Source organism: Jaculus jaculus, chromosome 15 (genome assembly GCF_020740685.1).
Source record: "Jaculus jaculus isolate mJacJac1 chromosome 15, mJacJac1.mat.Y.cur, whole genome shotgun sequence".
Taxonomy (NCBI): domain Eukaryota; kingdom Metazoa; phylum Chordata; class Mammalia; order Rodentia; family Dipodidae; genus Jaculus; species Jaculus jaculus.
In genome coordinates this window covers 21,953,129-21,968,380 of record NC_059116.1, presented here as the reverse complement: position 1 = coordinate 21,968,380, position 15,252 = coordinate 21,953,129, and the positions used below count along the sequence as shown (strand labels likewise).

Here is a 15,252-nt window from a genome sequence, read left to right as displayed (position 1 = left end):
CTGTCTGTAAGCTGCTGCTGGTTCCCCCGTGTGCCCTGTCCACTTGCCCGCTGCAGGGAGTCTGCCTTTCCCCATCTGCCTGTCCAGCTCCTGCTGCCCTTCAAGACCCCTTCCCCGAGCTCTGCCCCGCAAGAAGCCCCTCCTGGTCCTTCCAGATGGATTGCATCTTGGCTTTTTGGAACTGTCACTCTGCTTTGGACACTAGATGTCTGCTTTGCGTTCCCCTCTAACCATCGGCCCTCTGCGTGTTCTCTGAACAATCCAGCACAGGTATACCGTCTTTGAATTAAATTACTTTGTTTTCCTTTTATTTTTATCTTTCTATGGGGGAGGGTACAGAGAGAGGTAGAGAATTGGCATGCCAGGACCGCCAGCCACTGCAATCGAACTCCAGACGTGGGCGCCACCTGGTGCGTCTGGCTTACATGGGATCTGGAGGGTTGAACCTGGGTCCTTAGGCTTGGCAGGCAAGTGCCTTAAAAGTGAAGCCATCTCTCCAGCCCTGCTTTGGTTTTCTTAATTATTCCTCCAAATAACCAAATGAGATGAACTCTTGGTTACCTTTCCCACTGCAACCACATATTTGTTGGGTCCAATGTGGAAGGCAGATCAATGTGATGTTTTCTTTTTCTCTGGGTTGAGCTCAAGTCCTTAGGGAGGATTTTTTTAAAATACCACATTTTATTCAGATTTTACAAAGGAGTGCAGAAGGGGGAAGGTTGAAAGGTAAGGGGAAACAAAGTGGGGAGAAGAGAAGTATACCACATGGAGCCCAAGAGCCCGCGTGGGTCACGTTGTAGCTCAGGGGCGCATGTGACCAGATAGGGATCTGGGGGAAAAAGCATGGAAAGAAAAAAGAGTTCAAGGAGCTTCTGCTATGTGGGGAGCTGGAAGAGATAAAGAAAACATGCAGAGAGCCCAGGTCCAGCCTAGGGGAAAACTCACCCACGGCTGGAGATTTATTTATTTTTTATTTTTTTGGTTTTTCTAGGTTGGGTTTCACTATAGCCCAGGCTGACCTGGAATTCACTATGTCATCTCCGATCCACCTACCTCTGCCTCCCAAGTGCTGGGATTAACAGCGTGTACCACCATGTCCAGCTAATTTTTATTTTTGAGATGAAGTCTGGGCTCAATCTGTCCTCCTGCCTCAACTTTCCAAATAGCTGGCACTATAGCCAAGTGCTACCCTGCCTGTCTATATGGATGATTTAAAATTAAAAACAAAAGAAAAAAAAAAAAGACTTTTTTTTTTTTTTTTTTTTTCTTTTTAGGTAGAGTCTTGCTCAAGCCCAGGCTGGCTTGGAATTCACTATGCAGTCTCAGGCTGGCCTTGAACTCAGAGTGATCCTCCTACTTCTGCCTCCTGGTTGCTGGGATTAAAGTATTAAGTATGTGGGGCTGGAGAGATGGCTTAGTGGTTAAGCCTAAGGACCCCGGTTTGAGGCTCGGTTCCCCAGGTCCCACGTTAGCCAGATGCACAAGGGGGCGCACGCGTCTGGAGTTCGTTTGTAGTGGCTGGAAGCCTTGGCACGCCATCACCCCAGTTTCAACCAGAAGACTGAGAGCAGACTGAAATGGAAAATCCAGTCTCAGGGGAAGGGGATAGCAATGAACAGTGAGACAGACGTCAAACTGCCCTCCACTCAATGGAACAATTAAGTTGTCAGGTCTCAGAGTAAAATTCATGTTTTTTTTTTTTTCTTTTTTGGCGGTGCTGAAGATGGACCCCACATGCTAGGAAAGCACTCTACCACTGAGCCACGAGCCCAGAACCGCTTAACATCACACAGGTAATTAGGATATTCATGATGTTCTCAGATAATATCACTTGTTTGTTTGTGAGACAGGGTATCACTATGGATGTAGTTCAGGCTGATCTTGAACTTGGAGTCCTACTGTCTCAACATCCTGAGTGGTGGGATTACGGGAGTGCCTCACCACATTTGGCTACCATCATATATACATATATAACAAACAAATAGTATACATATTTGTTTGTTTGTCTTGAGGTAGAATTTCACTCTAGTCCAAGCTGACCTGGAATTCACTATGTAGTCTCAGGGTGGCCTCGAACTCATGGCGATCGTCCTACCTCTGCCTCCCAAATGCTGGGATTAAAGGCGCGCGCCACCACGCCCGGCTCATCATATTTTTATATGTGTGAATGTGTGTGCGTGTGCACGTGAGCGCATGCCAGGTCTCTTGCTGCAGCGATGGGTGGCTGGGGCTAGCGGGCTTTTCTTTTTCTTTTTTTAAAATTATTTATTTATTTATTTGAGAGCGACAGACACAGAGAGAAAGACAGATAGAGGGAGAGAGAGAGAGAATGGGCGCGCCAGGGCTTCCAGCCTCTGCAAACGAACTCCAGACGCGTGCGCCCCCTTGTGCATCTGGCTAACGTGGGACCTGGGGAACCGAGCCTCGAACCGGGGTCCTTAGGCTTCGCAGGCAAGCGCTTAACCGCTAAGCCATCTCTCCAGCCCGCTAGCGGGCTTTTCAAGCAAGAGACTTCAACCACTAAGCCATCGCTCCAGCTCCACTACCACGTTTTGTTTTGTTTTTTTAATGATCTAGGATGGATGATTTTGTATCTGCACGATATCTAAAAAAGAACTACTTTTCAACTTTCCGTAGTCCATTCTTCCCTAGTCTCTGGTGCTAGGTAATTGTGAGAAGCACAAAGGGGCAGTGCCTCTGTAGTCCCAGCACTTTGCAAGGTGAGAGGAAGGGGTCACCTGAGCCCACAAGTTCAAGGCCAGACTGGACAACATAGGATTCGATTTAAAAAAAAAAAAAAAAAAAACCAATTTGTAATCTGGAGGCTGGAAAGATGGTTCAGCAGTTAAAGACACTTGCTTGCAAAGCCTGGTGGTCTGGGTTCGATTCCCTGGTACCCATGTAAAGCCAGTTGCACAAAGTGGCACGTGAATCTGGAGTTTGTTTGCAGTTGGCTAGAGGCCCTGGTGTGCTTATATTCTACCTTTCTCAAATATTTATCTCAATAAATAAATAGAAATATACGTATATATATTTCTATTTATTTATATATGTATATATATTTCTATTTATCTATATATCAATAATATATATATAAGTAATATGTGTATATATGTATTTTTGTTTGTTTGTTTGTTTGTTTTTGTTTTTTTGAGGTAGGGTCTCACTCTAGCCCAGGCTGATCTGGAATTCACTCTGTATTCTCAGGGTGGCCTTGAACTCACAGGGATCCTCTTACCTCTGCCTCCCCAGCGCTGGGATTAAAGGCGTGCGCCACCATGCTCGGCTGAAATATATATTTTTAAATATGATCAATCTATAAGACGAGGCATTAGTTTAGATTTCTGAACTCCTGTGGTCTATTTTATCGGGCCCTGATCATATTTCTGGTTCTTTTTTTGTTTGTTTGTCGAGGTAGGGTCTTGCTCTTTAGCCCAGGCTGACATGGAACTCACTATGCAGTCTCAGGCTGACCTCAAACTCACGGCCATCCACCTATCTCTGCCTCCTGAATGGTGGGATTAAAGGTGTGTGCCACCACACCCGGAACCATGATCATATTTATTTATTTATTTTTCTCTGTTTTTTAATTTATTTTTATTTTTATTTTATTTTTTTAAATTTTTATTAACATTTTCCATGATCCATGATCATATTTAGATCCAAGTTTCTATTCCATGAGGAACTGAGGACCCAGCTGTGCATGGGTGACTCACCACGGTATCCAGCTGTATCCAGTGAACCTCGTTGTTGGAGCTGATCCGGGACTGCTGAGTCTGAAGTGTGTATGGGAAGGAGCTGACTTGGAGCACCAGGAGGTTAAAAGCCTCCAGAACTTCTCTGCAGTTAATGACTCTATCAGCCAACCCATGACTGGGTTCACCATGTGACAGGGAGCTCGAAATGACACTGCAGAAATAGTGAAAGTCACATTAGTACCCCCCCCCTTACGGAATCGACGGGCGGAGAAACACGTGACAACACGGAGGTGGCATTGGTTTCTTATTTGAAATTGGGAGGAGTTGATAGAATTCAAATGTGGTTGCATTGTGGTGCTGGAGAGATGGCCTAGCGGTTAAGCGCTTGCCTGTGAAGCCCAAGGACCCTGGTTCGAGGCTCGGTTCCCCAGGACCCACGTTAGCCAGATGCACAAGGGGGTGCACGCGTCTGGAGATCGTTTGCAGTGGCTGGAGGCCCTGGCGCGCCCATTCTCTCTCTATCTGCCTCTTTCTCTTTCTCTCTCAAATAAATAAGAATGAACAAAAAAAAATTTTAAAAATGTGGTTGCAGAGTTGGACATGGGGTACACACTTGTAATCCCAGTACTCAGGAGGTCGTGGCGGGAAGATTGAAAGTTTGCAGCCAACCTGGGCTATAAAACAAGGCTGTCTTCAAAAACAACCAAATCAGGGGCTGGAGAGATGGCTTAGTGGCTAAGGCACTTGCCTGTAAAGCCTGAGGACCCAGGTTCCATTCTCCAGGTCCCATGTAAGTCAGATGCACAAGGGGGCGCATGGGTCTGGAGTTGGTTTGCAGTGGCTGGAGGCCCTGGTGCGCCCATTCTCTCTCTCTCTCTCTCTCTCTCTGTGTGTGTGTGTATGTGTGTCTGCCTCTTTCCTTCTCTTGCTCTCTCAAATAACTAAATAATTAATTTAATTTAATTTAAAAACCACCAATTCAAAAAAAAAAATGTAACTTGGAAGACAAAAAAAGTTTATATTCTTCCTTAATTCTTTCCGGACAGATCTGAGGGACCCCCTAAGCACTCCCCTCCCACTTTTCAGTTGGTCCATATCTCCTTCACAGGGCAAACTCCGATATCCAGGCCATGGGTGATGAAATCCGGACTGGAGACAGATTTTATACCTGCAGGAAGAGCTTCGGGATCCAATGACCTGCACCGCAGAGTGCCAACAGTAGTCAGGACTCCTGCGTTACCCCTTCGGCCTGCCTCATGTTCCCACCTTCTGCGGGATGCCCACCTTGAGAGCTTCTTCCGTTCTGTTGTGTGGGTATATCGGGTTGCCCTGCAGCCTCAAGCCCCCTCCCCCACTTTTTTTTTTTTTTGTGGTAGGGTCTCACTCTAGCCCAGTCTGACCTGGAATTCACTATGAAGTCTCAGGCTGGCCTTGAACTCACCGTGATCCTACCTTTGCCTCTCGAGTGCTGGGATTAAAAGCGTGTGCCATCACACCCAGCTCAAATAAAACTTTTAAAAAATATACATTTTATTTTATTTTATTTTATTTATTTGAGAGAGAGGTAGAGAGAGAGAGAGAGAGAGAGTGAGAGAATGGGTATACCAGGGCCTCTAGCCACTTCAAATGAACTCCAGATGCAATGTGCCACTTTGTGCATCTGGTTTACATGGATCCTGGGAAATCGAACCTTGGTCCTTTGGCTTTGTAGGCAAGCGCTTTGACTGTTAAGCCATCTCTCCAGCCCTCAAATAAAACTTTTAATTTTATTTTTATTTATTTGAGAGAGAGAGAGAGAGAACAGGGAGGGAGAGAAGAAAGAGAGAGAGAATGGGAACGCCAGGGCCTCTAGCCACAGCAAACAAAGTTTATGTGGGTCATGGGGAATTGAACCTAGGTCCTTTGGCTTTGCAGACAAGTACCTTAACTTCTCTCCAACCAAATAACTTTCTTTCTTTCTTTTTTTTTTTTTTTTGAGGTAGTGTTTCCCTCTAGCCCAGGCTGACCTGAAATTCACTATGTAGTCTCAGGGTAGCCTTGAGTACAAGGCAATTCTCCTACCTCTGCCTCCCAAGTGCTAGAATTAAAGGCATGCACCACACCCAGCCTTAACACTTTTTAAGAAATATATTATTTATTTAGTTACAAACAGAGAGAGACAGAGAAATAGAGAGACAGAGAGAATGGGCATGCTAGGGCCTCCAGCCACTGCAAATGAATGCCAGACATACATGCCAACTTCGTGTATCTGGCTTTCTGTGGGAATTGGGGTATCAAATCCGGGTCATTAGACTTTGCAGGCAAGTGCCTTAACTGCTGCGCCATCTTTCCACCTCCAAATCTGTACTTTTAAATTAATTAAAGAAAATAATCTTTTTTGCTTGCTTGTTTGTTTTGAGGTAGGGTCTCACTCTGGTACAGGCTGACCTAGAATTAACTCTGTAGTCTCAGGTTGGCCTTGAACTCACAGCAATCCTCCTACCTCTGCCTCCCAAGTGCTGGGATTAAAGGCGTGCGCCACCATGCCCACAAGAAAAGAATCTTGATAACCTGGAGTTAAATATATGAGCTCCACTGGGTATTCAAGGAACTATTTTCCAATCTTTTTTTTTAACTTTATATTTATTTATTTTTGGTTTTTCTGGTTTTTTGAGGTAGGGTCTCACTCTGGCCCAGGCTGACCTGGAATTCACTATGTAGTCTCAGGGTGGCCTCAAACTCACGGCAATCCTTCTATGTCTGTCTCCCAAGTGCTAGAATTAAAGGCATGCGCCACCACGCCCAGCTCTATTTTTATTTATTTATTTGAGAGAGAGAAAGAGGCAGAAAGAGGGAGAGGAAGAGAGAGAGAGAGAGAGAGAATGGGCATGCAAGGGCATCTAGCCACTGTAAATGAACTCCAGACACAAGCGCTACCTTATGCATCTGGCTTATGTGGGCCCTGGAGGATCGAATCTGGGTCCTTTGGCTTTGCAGGCAAGTGTCTTAACTGCTAAACCATCTCTCCAGCCCCAGATGATTTTTATGATTGTGCCCCATTTCTACCACAGACCAAAAAATGCTCCAGATTCCTAGCCTCACTGTCTCCTGGTGCAAAGAAAATCTATGATGCTAAGTGAGGCTCAGATTTCCCTCTGGCTTTTGCTTCTTCCACCTTTTTTTTTTGTTTTCCAGGTAGGGTCTCATTCTGTAGCCTAGGCTGACCTAGAATTCACTATGTATTTTCAGGGTGGCCTTGAACTTACAGCAATCCACCTACCTCTGCCTCCAGAGTATTGGGATTAAAGGCATGCACCACCATGCGCAGCTCCCTCCACCTTTTGATTTTGATATTTTTTTTTGTATTTCAAAGTAGAGTTTCACTCTAGTCCAGGCTGACCTGGAACTCACTATGTAGTCTCAGGGTGGCCTTGAACTCACGGCGATCCTCCTACCTCTCCCTCCAGAGTGCTGGGATTAAAGGCATATGCCACCACACCCAGCTGAGTTTTATTTTTTAATATTTTATTTTTATTTATTCATTAGAGGGAAAGAGAGAGAGAGAGACAGAATGGGTATGTCAGGGCCTCCAGCCACTGCAAACAAACTCCAGATATATGGCCACCATGTGCATCTATCTGGCTTATGTGAGTTCTGGGGAATTGAACCTGGGTCCTTAGGCTTTGCAGGCAAGTGCCTTAACTGTTAAGCCTTTTCTCCAGCTCTCTTTCCACCTTTCTTAGAGCACAGCAGCAATGATACAGGCACTAAGCTAATTAAGATTTGATTTGTAGCAAAAGTGGTTACATCATTCTAGACATACTGTTACTTCATTAAGTCCACCCAAGAAACACCATGGTCTCTTGCATTTCAGATGTGCTCTTGGATAATTAGAGTAACATTTTTTATTTTACTGCTTTTAAAGGTCAGAAGTGGGAGATGGCTTACTGTTAAAGTTGCTTGCTTACAAAACCTGCTGATCTGGAATCAATTCCCTACCATCTACATTCAAGCCAGATAGGCATTAGTTTGCAGGTGCACCCATACACACACCTATAAATATATAAATAAATAATAAAATAAGAGTCAGGTCTGGAGAGATGGCTTAGTGGTTAAGGTGCTTGCCTGCAAAGCCAAAGGACCCAGGTTCGATTTCCCAGGACCCATGTAAGCCAGATGCACAAGATGGCATATGTGTCTGGAGTGAGCTTTAAGTGCCTGGAGACCCTGGTATGCCCATTCTCTCTCTCTCCTCTCTCCCTCTGTCTCTCTCAAATAAATAAATAAAAATAAAATAAATAAAGGTCAGAAGGAAGAAAAGCCAGAAAGATGAGGAATCACAGGCAAGAAAAGAAGAGAAGTGAGCTGGGCGTGGTGGCACATGACTTTAATTCCAGCACTCTGGAGGCAGAGGTAGGAGGATCTCTGTGAGCTCGAGACCACCCTGAAACTACATAGTGAATTCCAGGTCAGCCTGGACTCCAGTGAAACCCTACCTCGAAAAAAAAAAAAAAAGAAGAAGAAGAAGACAGAAAGAAAAGAAGGACAGAGCAGAGATCAGGAGAGAAAGCAGGAAGCACATCACCCTTCAGGGATTTCACTCACCTTGACCTCACTGCTACCTTCTCTCAGAAGCCACAGAGTTCCATGGTGCTCTAAATTTTTTTAAAATTTTTATTTATTTATTTGAGAGTGACAGACAGACACAGAGAGAAAGGCAGAGAGAGAGAGGGAGAGAATGGGCACGCCAGAGCCTCCAGCCACTGCAAATGAACTCCAGATGCAGGCACCCCCTTGTGCATCTGGCTTACATGGATCCTGGGGAATCGAGCCTCGAACCGGGATCCTTAGGCTTCACAGGCAAGTGCTTAACCACTAAGCCATCTCTTCAGCCCCCACCATGATTTTTTTTTAAAACATTTTATTTATTTATTTGAGAGAGAGAAAGAGGCAGATAGAGAGGATGGATGTACCAGGATCCCCTGCCACTATGAACGAACTCCAGGCACATGTGTCAGTTTGTGTATCTGGTTTTATATGGGTACCAGGGAATTGAACCTGAGGCCATCAGGCTTTGCAAGCAAGCGCCTTTATCCACTGAGCAATCTGTAGAGCCCCCACAGTGCTTTTAAGACAATTTACTTATTTTTTTGAGGTAGGGAACTCACTCTGTAGTCTTAGGTTGGCCTTGAACTCTACCTCCTGAGTGCTGGGATTAAAGGCATGTATCACCATGCCAGGCAAGACAGTATTTAAAAAAAAAAAGGTTTTTTTTTTTGGGGGGGGTTGTTGAGGTAGGGTCTCACTCTGATCCAGGCTGACCTAGAATTAACTCTGTAGTCTCAGGGTGGCCTCGAACTCACGGCAATCCTACCTCTGCCTTCTGAGTGCTAGGATTAAAGGCGTGCGCCACCACGCCCGGCTAAAAAAATGTTTTTGCTATACTTATGTGAAAGAGAGAGAGAGAGATGGAGAAAAAGAGAGAGAGAATAGGCACACCATGGCTGCCCTTGCTCTTGCAAATGAACTCCAGATGCATGTGCCACTTCATGCGCAAAACAGTATTTTTAAACAGGAATTTCTAAATCCCTCCATGGGATATTTAACATAAAATCAACATTTAGCCAGGCATGGTGGCGCACGCCTTTAATCCCAGGACTCGCAAGGCAGAGGTAGGAGGATCGCCGTGAGTTCGAGGCCACCCTGAGACTACAGAGTGAGTATCAGGTCAGCCTGGGCTAGAGTGAGACCCTACCTTGAAAACCACCCCCCCCAAAAAAATCAACGTTTAGCTGGGAAAACTAGTTACCAAACGTGAAGATGCCCACCGTGATAGTCCCCAGGCTGGCATCATCACCTTCGAGGGGTTTCCTCGGGGAACAGTTACCGCTAGGGAATACGGGGTTCGCTCACACGGAAGCAATCACCTGGTTAGCTCCACATGAGAGTTGTCCTGAACCAGCACAAACAGCGTGCATGGGTTCTGTTTCACCCTCCTCATAAAAACTTCAAACTTGCTTTGAATTTCGCTGTCCAGACGAACAACATATTTCTCTGCTCTCTGGTGAGCTGTCCCATTTTCCTCCAGACCCAGGTCTACAAGGACACCTGCCAAGAAAAAAAAAAAAGTTTCTCTTTTAGCACACTTTTGCACACACAGGAGACAAAGGGAAGTTCAGTGGTGTCTGATACTGGGTACTAGATCATATACAAAGCTTTAAAGAGCAGGCATTAAAAAAAAAAAACTTTGTGTATTTGGGGCTGGAGAAATGGCTTAGCGGTTAAGCGCTTGCTTGTGAAGCCTAAGGACCCCGGTTCGAGGCTCGGTTCCCCAGGTCCCACGTTAGCCAGATGCACAAGGGGGCGCACGCGTCTGGAGTTCGTTTGCAGTGGCTGGTGCCCTGGCGCGCCCATTCTCTCTCTATCGCTCTCAAATAAATAAAGTTTTTTTTTTTTTAAAAATCCTTTGTGTATTTATTATTATTTATGTCTGGGTGGGTGCGTATGCCATGGCACGAGTGCGGAGGTGAGAGGACAGCCTGACCGCCTCGAGATGGCTGTGCTCCGCCTTCTGCGAGACACGGTCTCTGGCTGCTGCAAAGGAACTGCCAGGCTGCAAATGGATGTCAGACCTGCGACTTTTCTCTTGGCTCCTCTCTCTTTCTTCTCCTTCCCTTCCTCCTTCCTTCCTTGTTCCCTTCCTCCCTCCCTCCTTTCTTTCTTTCAAAAATATTTTATTTGGGGGCTAGAGAGATGGCCATGTTAGATTGCAAGCATTTTTGTTGTTTTTTTTAAAAATATTTTTATTTATTTATTTGACAGAGAAGGAGGGAGAGAGTGTGACAGAATAGGCACGCCAGGGCCTCCAGCCCCTGCAAACGAACTCCAGACACGTGCGCCCCCTTGTGCATCTGGCTAACGTGGGTCCTGGGGAATCGAACCTGGGTCCTTTGGCTCCGCAGGCAAACGCCTTAATCATTAAGCCATCCCTCCAGCCCCTTGTTTGTTTTTTGAGGTAGGGTCTTGCTGTAGCCCAGATCTGGAATTCACTATGTAGCTACCTCAGCCTCCCAAGTGCTAGGATTAAAGGCATATGCCACCATGCCCAGCCTAGATTGCAAGATTGTTTTTTTTCAAGGTAGGGTCTCACTCTAGCCCAGGCTGACCTGGATTCCCTATGTAGTCTTACAGTGGCCTCAAACTCACGGTGATCCTCTTACCTCTGCTTCCCAAGTGCTAGGACTAAAGGCATGTGTCACCATGCCTGGCAGCAAACTTGTTTTGTTTGTTTGTTTGTTTTTATCTATTTGAGAGTGACAGAAAGAGAAAGAGGCAGAGAGAGAGAGAGAGAATGGGCACGCAGGGCATCCAGGCAGCAACCGTTTTAAAAGTAGTGTCAGGGCTGGAGAGATGGCTTAGTGGTTAAGTGCTTGCCTGTGAAGCCTAAGGAACCCGGTTCGAGGCTCGGTTACCCAGGTCCCACGTTAGCCAGATGCACAAGGGGGCGCACGTGTCTGGAGTTTGTTTGCAGAGGCTGGAAGCCCTGGCGCGCCCATTCTCTCTCTCTCCCTCTATCTGCCTTTCTCTCTATGTCTGTCGCTCTCAAATAAATAAATAAAAAATGAACAAAAAAATTAAAAAAAAAGTAGTGTCATACTCATTTTGGGGAGACAAATGATGGAGAGCAAGTATAGGGCCTCATATATACTCATGTGCTTCTACCACCAAGTCACCTTGCAAACACTGCTGTACTCAGTTTTTATTTTATTTTATTTATTTATTTTTTTGAGGGCCGCGCTCTGGCCCAGGCTGACCTGGAACTCACTATGTAGTATCAGGCTGGCCTCGAACTCACAGCGATCCTCCTACCTCTGCCTCCGGAGTGCTAGGATTAAAGGCGTGCGCCACCACACCTGGCTTGTACTTATTTTTATACAAAGTCTGGGAAACTCTCAATGAGCACTGTATTTATGTATCAAACAAATAAAAGAACTGGATTACCCATGATTACTGTATCCTCAAGATGTAAAAGAATGGTGAAAACTTCAGTGTGTCGCGAATATCTCTGTAACAAAATTACTCCTACACACAAACATCTGAAGCACTTCTAGGTGCATCAAGCTGCTGTTAGGACAATTAACATACCAATCTTTGAAATGAAGAGACTATGAAATATGTGAACTTAATTTTATCTTTTTCTTTGTTTTTAAAATATATTTTATTTTTATCAACACATGATGTAACCATACAAAACATATTGTTAATAATATATGTGGGGGGCTGGAGAGATGGCTTAGTGGTTAAGTGCTCGCCTATGAAGCCTATGAACCCCGTTCAAGGCTCGGTTCCCCAGGTCCCACGTTAGCCAGATGCACAAGGGGGTGCATGCGTCTGGAGTTCGTTTGCAGTGGCTGGAAGCCCTGGTGCGCCCATTCTCTCTCTCTCCCTCTATCTGTCTTTCTCTCTGTGTCTGTTGCTCTCAAATAAATAAATAAAAAATGAACAAAAAAATATTAAAAAAATAATATACGTGGGTACTGGAGAATCAAACCTAGGTCCTTAGGCTTCTCAGGCAAGAGCCTTAACCACTAAGCCATCTCTCCAGCCCTTATTTTTTCTTTTAAGGTGGCACCGACTTAATTAACCCCTACAAGCAACTAGCATCTACAAATTACAATGCTAATAGCTATAAATAGGCCCCAATGCCCCCCAAAACATTGCAGGACATTCTCAAAGCTTTTGGTTGCCCACCAGAACTAGATGATAAGACCTTCTTGCTGAACGCACCAAATGTGGTGGTTGCAGGACCCTGAGACATCAAGCCGGAGCTGGGCCAGAGGCCTCCTCCTTGCTGGCTAGCTTCGTAATGCTGAAAAGTTCTATGGAAGCATCAACAGTCTTCCCCTGAGGTGAGCCCTGTGAGCTACACAACCGACTAGCCAGGGAAGATGACCTGCTGTGGCAATAGTGGCATGACTGTTATAGGGGTAACCTACTGTTCTTTAATTTCTTATTTATTTATTTATTTTAGCCTTTTGTTTTTGGAGGTAGGATCGCACTCTAGCTTAGGCTGACTTGGAATTCACTATGTAGTCTCAGGGTGGCCTTGAACTCATGGTATCCTGAGTTCAAAGGTGGGATCAAAGGTGTGTGCCACAATGACTGGCTCAAAAAATTTATTTATTTTTTAATTTTTATTTATTTGTTCATTTATTTATTTGACAGAGAAAGAGAGAGACAGAGAGAATGGGTGTGCCAGGGCCGCCAGCCATTGCAAAAAAAAAAAAAAAAGTCCAGATGCGTGTGCCCCCTTGTGCATCTGGCTAACATGGGTCCTGGGGAATCAAACCTGGGTCCTTTGGTTTTGTAGGCAATCTGCCTAAACACTAAGACATCCCTCCAGCCTGCCTCTGGCCTTTGATTGGACTTGAGGTCCCCTCCACAGGAAGGAATTCATGCTTGGCACTGAAAAATTTAGACAGAAGCCTATGGCTGCTGGACATAGTGGTGCACACCTTTAATCCCAACACTTGCGAAGCTGAGGTAGGAGGATTCTCTTGAGTGTGAGGCCAGCCTGGAGCTACACAGTGGATTTTGGGTCAGCTTGGGCTACAGTAACCTACTCTGAAACAAATAGGTGAATGAATAAATGAACAAGCAGAAAGCTCTTTCTTGACTGATCACTCCAGCACTTACAAGCCTACTCTAGGCAAGAGTGAAAATGTTTAACCTGGGGACTGGAGAGATGGCTCAGTGGTTAAAGGTACTTTCTTACAAAGCCTGTCTGCCTGGGTTCCATTTCCCAGTACCCACATAAAGCCACTGGCACATGTGTCTGGATGTTTTATGCTGTTTCAGGAGAAGCTGGTGTACTCATTCTTTCTCTCAAATAAGTAAAAATATTTTAAAGATGTTTAATCCATTTTCTCCACATTCCTCCTCCTCCTCCTTCTTCTTCTTCCTCCTCCTCCTCCTCTTCTTCTTCTTCTTCTTCTTTTTTTTTCAAGGTAGGGTCTCACTCTGGCCCAGACTGACCTGGAATTCACTATGGAGTCCCAGGGTGCCCTTGAACTTACAGCAACCCTCCTACCTCTGCCTCCCGAGTGCTGGGATTAAAGGCGTGCGACCGCGCCCGGCTTCCACATTCTTTCTTTTTTTAATTTTTCTTTTTTTTTTTTTACTTTTTATTTATTTATTTGAGAACGACAGACACAGAGAGAAAGACAGATAGAGGGAGGGAGAGAGAATGGGCGCGCCAGGGCTTCCAGCCTCTGCAAATGAACTCCAGACGCGTGCGCCCCCTTGTGCATCTGGCTAATGTGGGACCCTGGGGAGCCGAGGTCCTTAGGCTTCATAGGCAAGCGCTTAACCGCTAAGCCATCTCTCCAGCCCTCCACATTCCTTCTTTATGTTGCTCTCCCATCTTGTTTCTTCCCTCCCTCCTTTCCTTTTTTCCATAGTTGGCTGCGGTATCACTCATGTCCCCTTACTGCTGGGTCAGCAACAATACAAGGGTTTCTATTTTCAGCTTTTCACGTCCAGCACATGTGGGTTGCCAGGATGTGCCCTTGCTGCATGCCCTGGCCATTTCCCCCTGCTTGCTGCCTTCGCTGGCAGGCTGGCTGCTCTGTCTTCAGTGCTCTCTTTAGGGAGGGTGGCAAGTGGAACCAGGAAGAAGGCCATAGGGACATTTCTCCCTCTGCCCATCCTCTACCTCCATCTCTGCTGCTCTCCACTTGAATTATCAGTTCAGCACCTGCCGGTGTTAGACTGAGAGAGACGTCTAAGGATGAAAACATAGTTTGTGCTCTCAAAGGACTATCTTCTGTGACTACAGGCAGATTCACCTCGTCTTGATTTCCAGCATAAAATATGAGTAAATGGAGTCATATGATTTCTTGGGAACTCTTTCTGTTTCAATGGGTATGGTAGTGAAGAGTCATCTTAATGAATAATTTCCTGATATCTACTCTGTCCTTGACAATTTCTCTTAACATAAATTAGGTTTTTTTCTCTTCTATTAATTAGTACATGTTCCAAAGTACAAAGGTATTTAAATATGGAGACAGATTTTGTTGTATTTATCATATGGAATATTATGCATTCATTAAGAATGTTGCTTACAACAGCTTTTCACGGACTGGGAAAATACATGCACTACCATGTCAACAGAAAAATGAGATCTAGGCAGGAAGGAAGTATTATACTAGGTATTAAGTTGTTATTAACATTTTTAGCGGTTATCCCTGAATGGTAGGATTACAAATGCTTATTTATTTACTTTTTGGTGCTGAAATTAAACCCAGAGCTTTTTATGCATATATTTAAGCATATATTTTATCACAAATGTTCAAAATTTTCTACTTTGGGCCAGGTGTGGTGGTGCACGCCTCTAATCCCAGCTCTAGGGAGGCACAGATAGGAGGATCACTGTGAGTTTGAGGCCACCCTGAGACTACACAGTGAATTCAGTCTGGACTAAAGTGAAACCTTACCTCGAGGTAGGGTCTCATTGTAGTCCAGGCTGAGCTGGAATTCACTATGTAGTCTTTCCTCCTACCTCTGCCTCTCAAGC

The 15,252-nt window shown here is 45.1% G+C and overlaps 1 protein-coding gene across 1 annotated transcript in view; it reads right to left on the bottom strand.

The window, feature by feature from the left end:
* Greb1l (GREB1 like retinoic acid receptor coactivator) overlaps positions 1 to 15,252 on the bottom strand; it is a 296,540-nt gene that overhangs the window by 52,556 nt on the left and 228,732 nt on the right. The window contains exons 17-18 of the mRNA XM_045135088.1: positions 9,605 to 9,785; positions 3,717 to 3,909 (exon numbers count right to left, since the gene is read on the bottom strand). Coding sequence (XP_044991023.1) covers positions 3,717 to 3,909; positions 9,605 to 9,785 — 374 coding nt within the window. The remainder of the gene's footprint in view (positions 1 to 3,716; positions 3,910 to 9,604; positions 9,786 to 15,252) is intronic.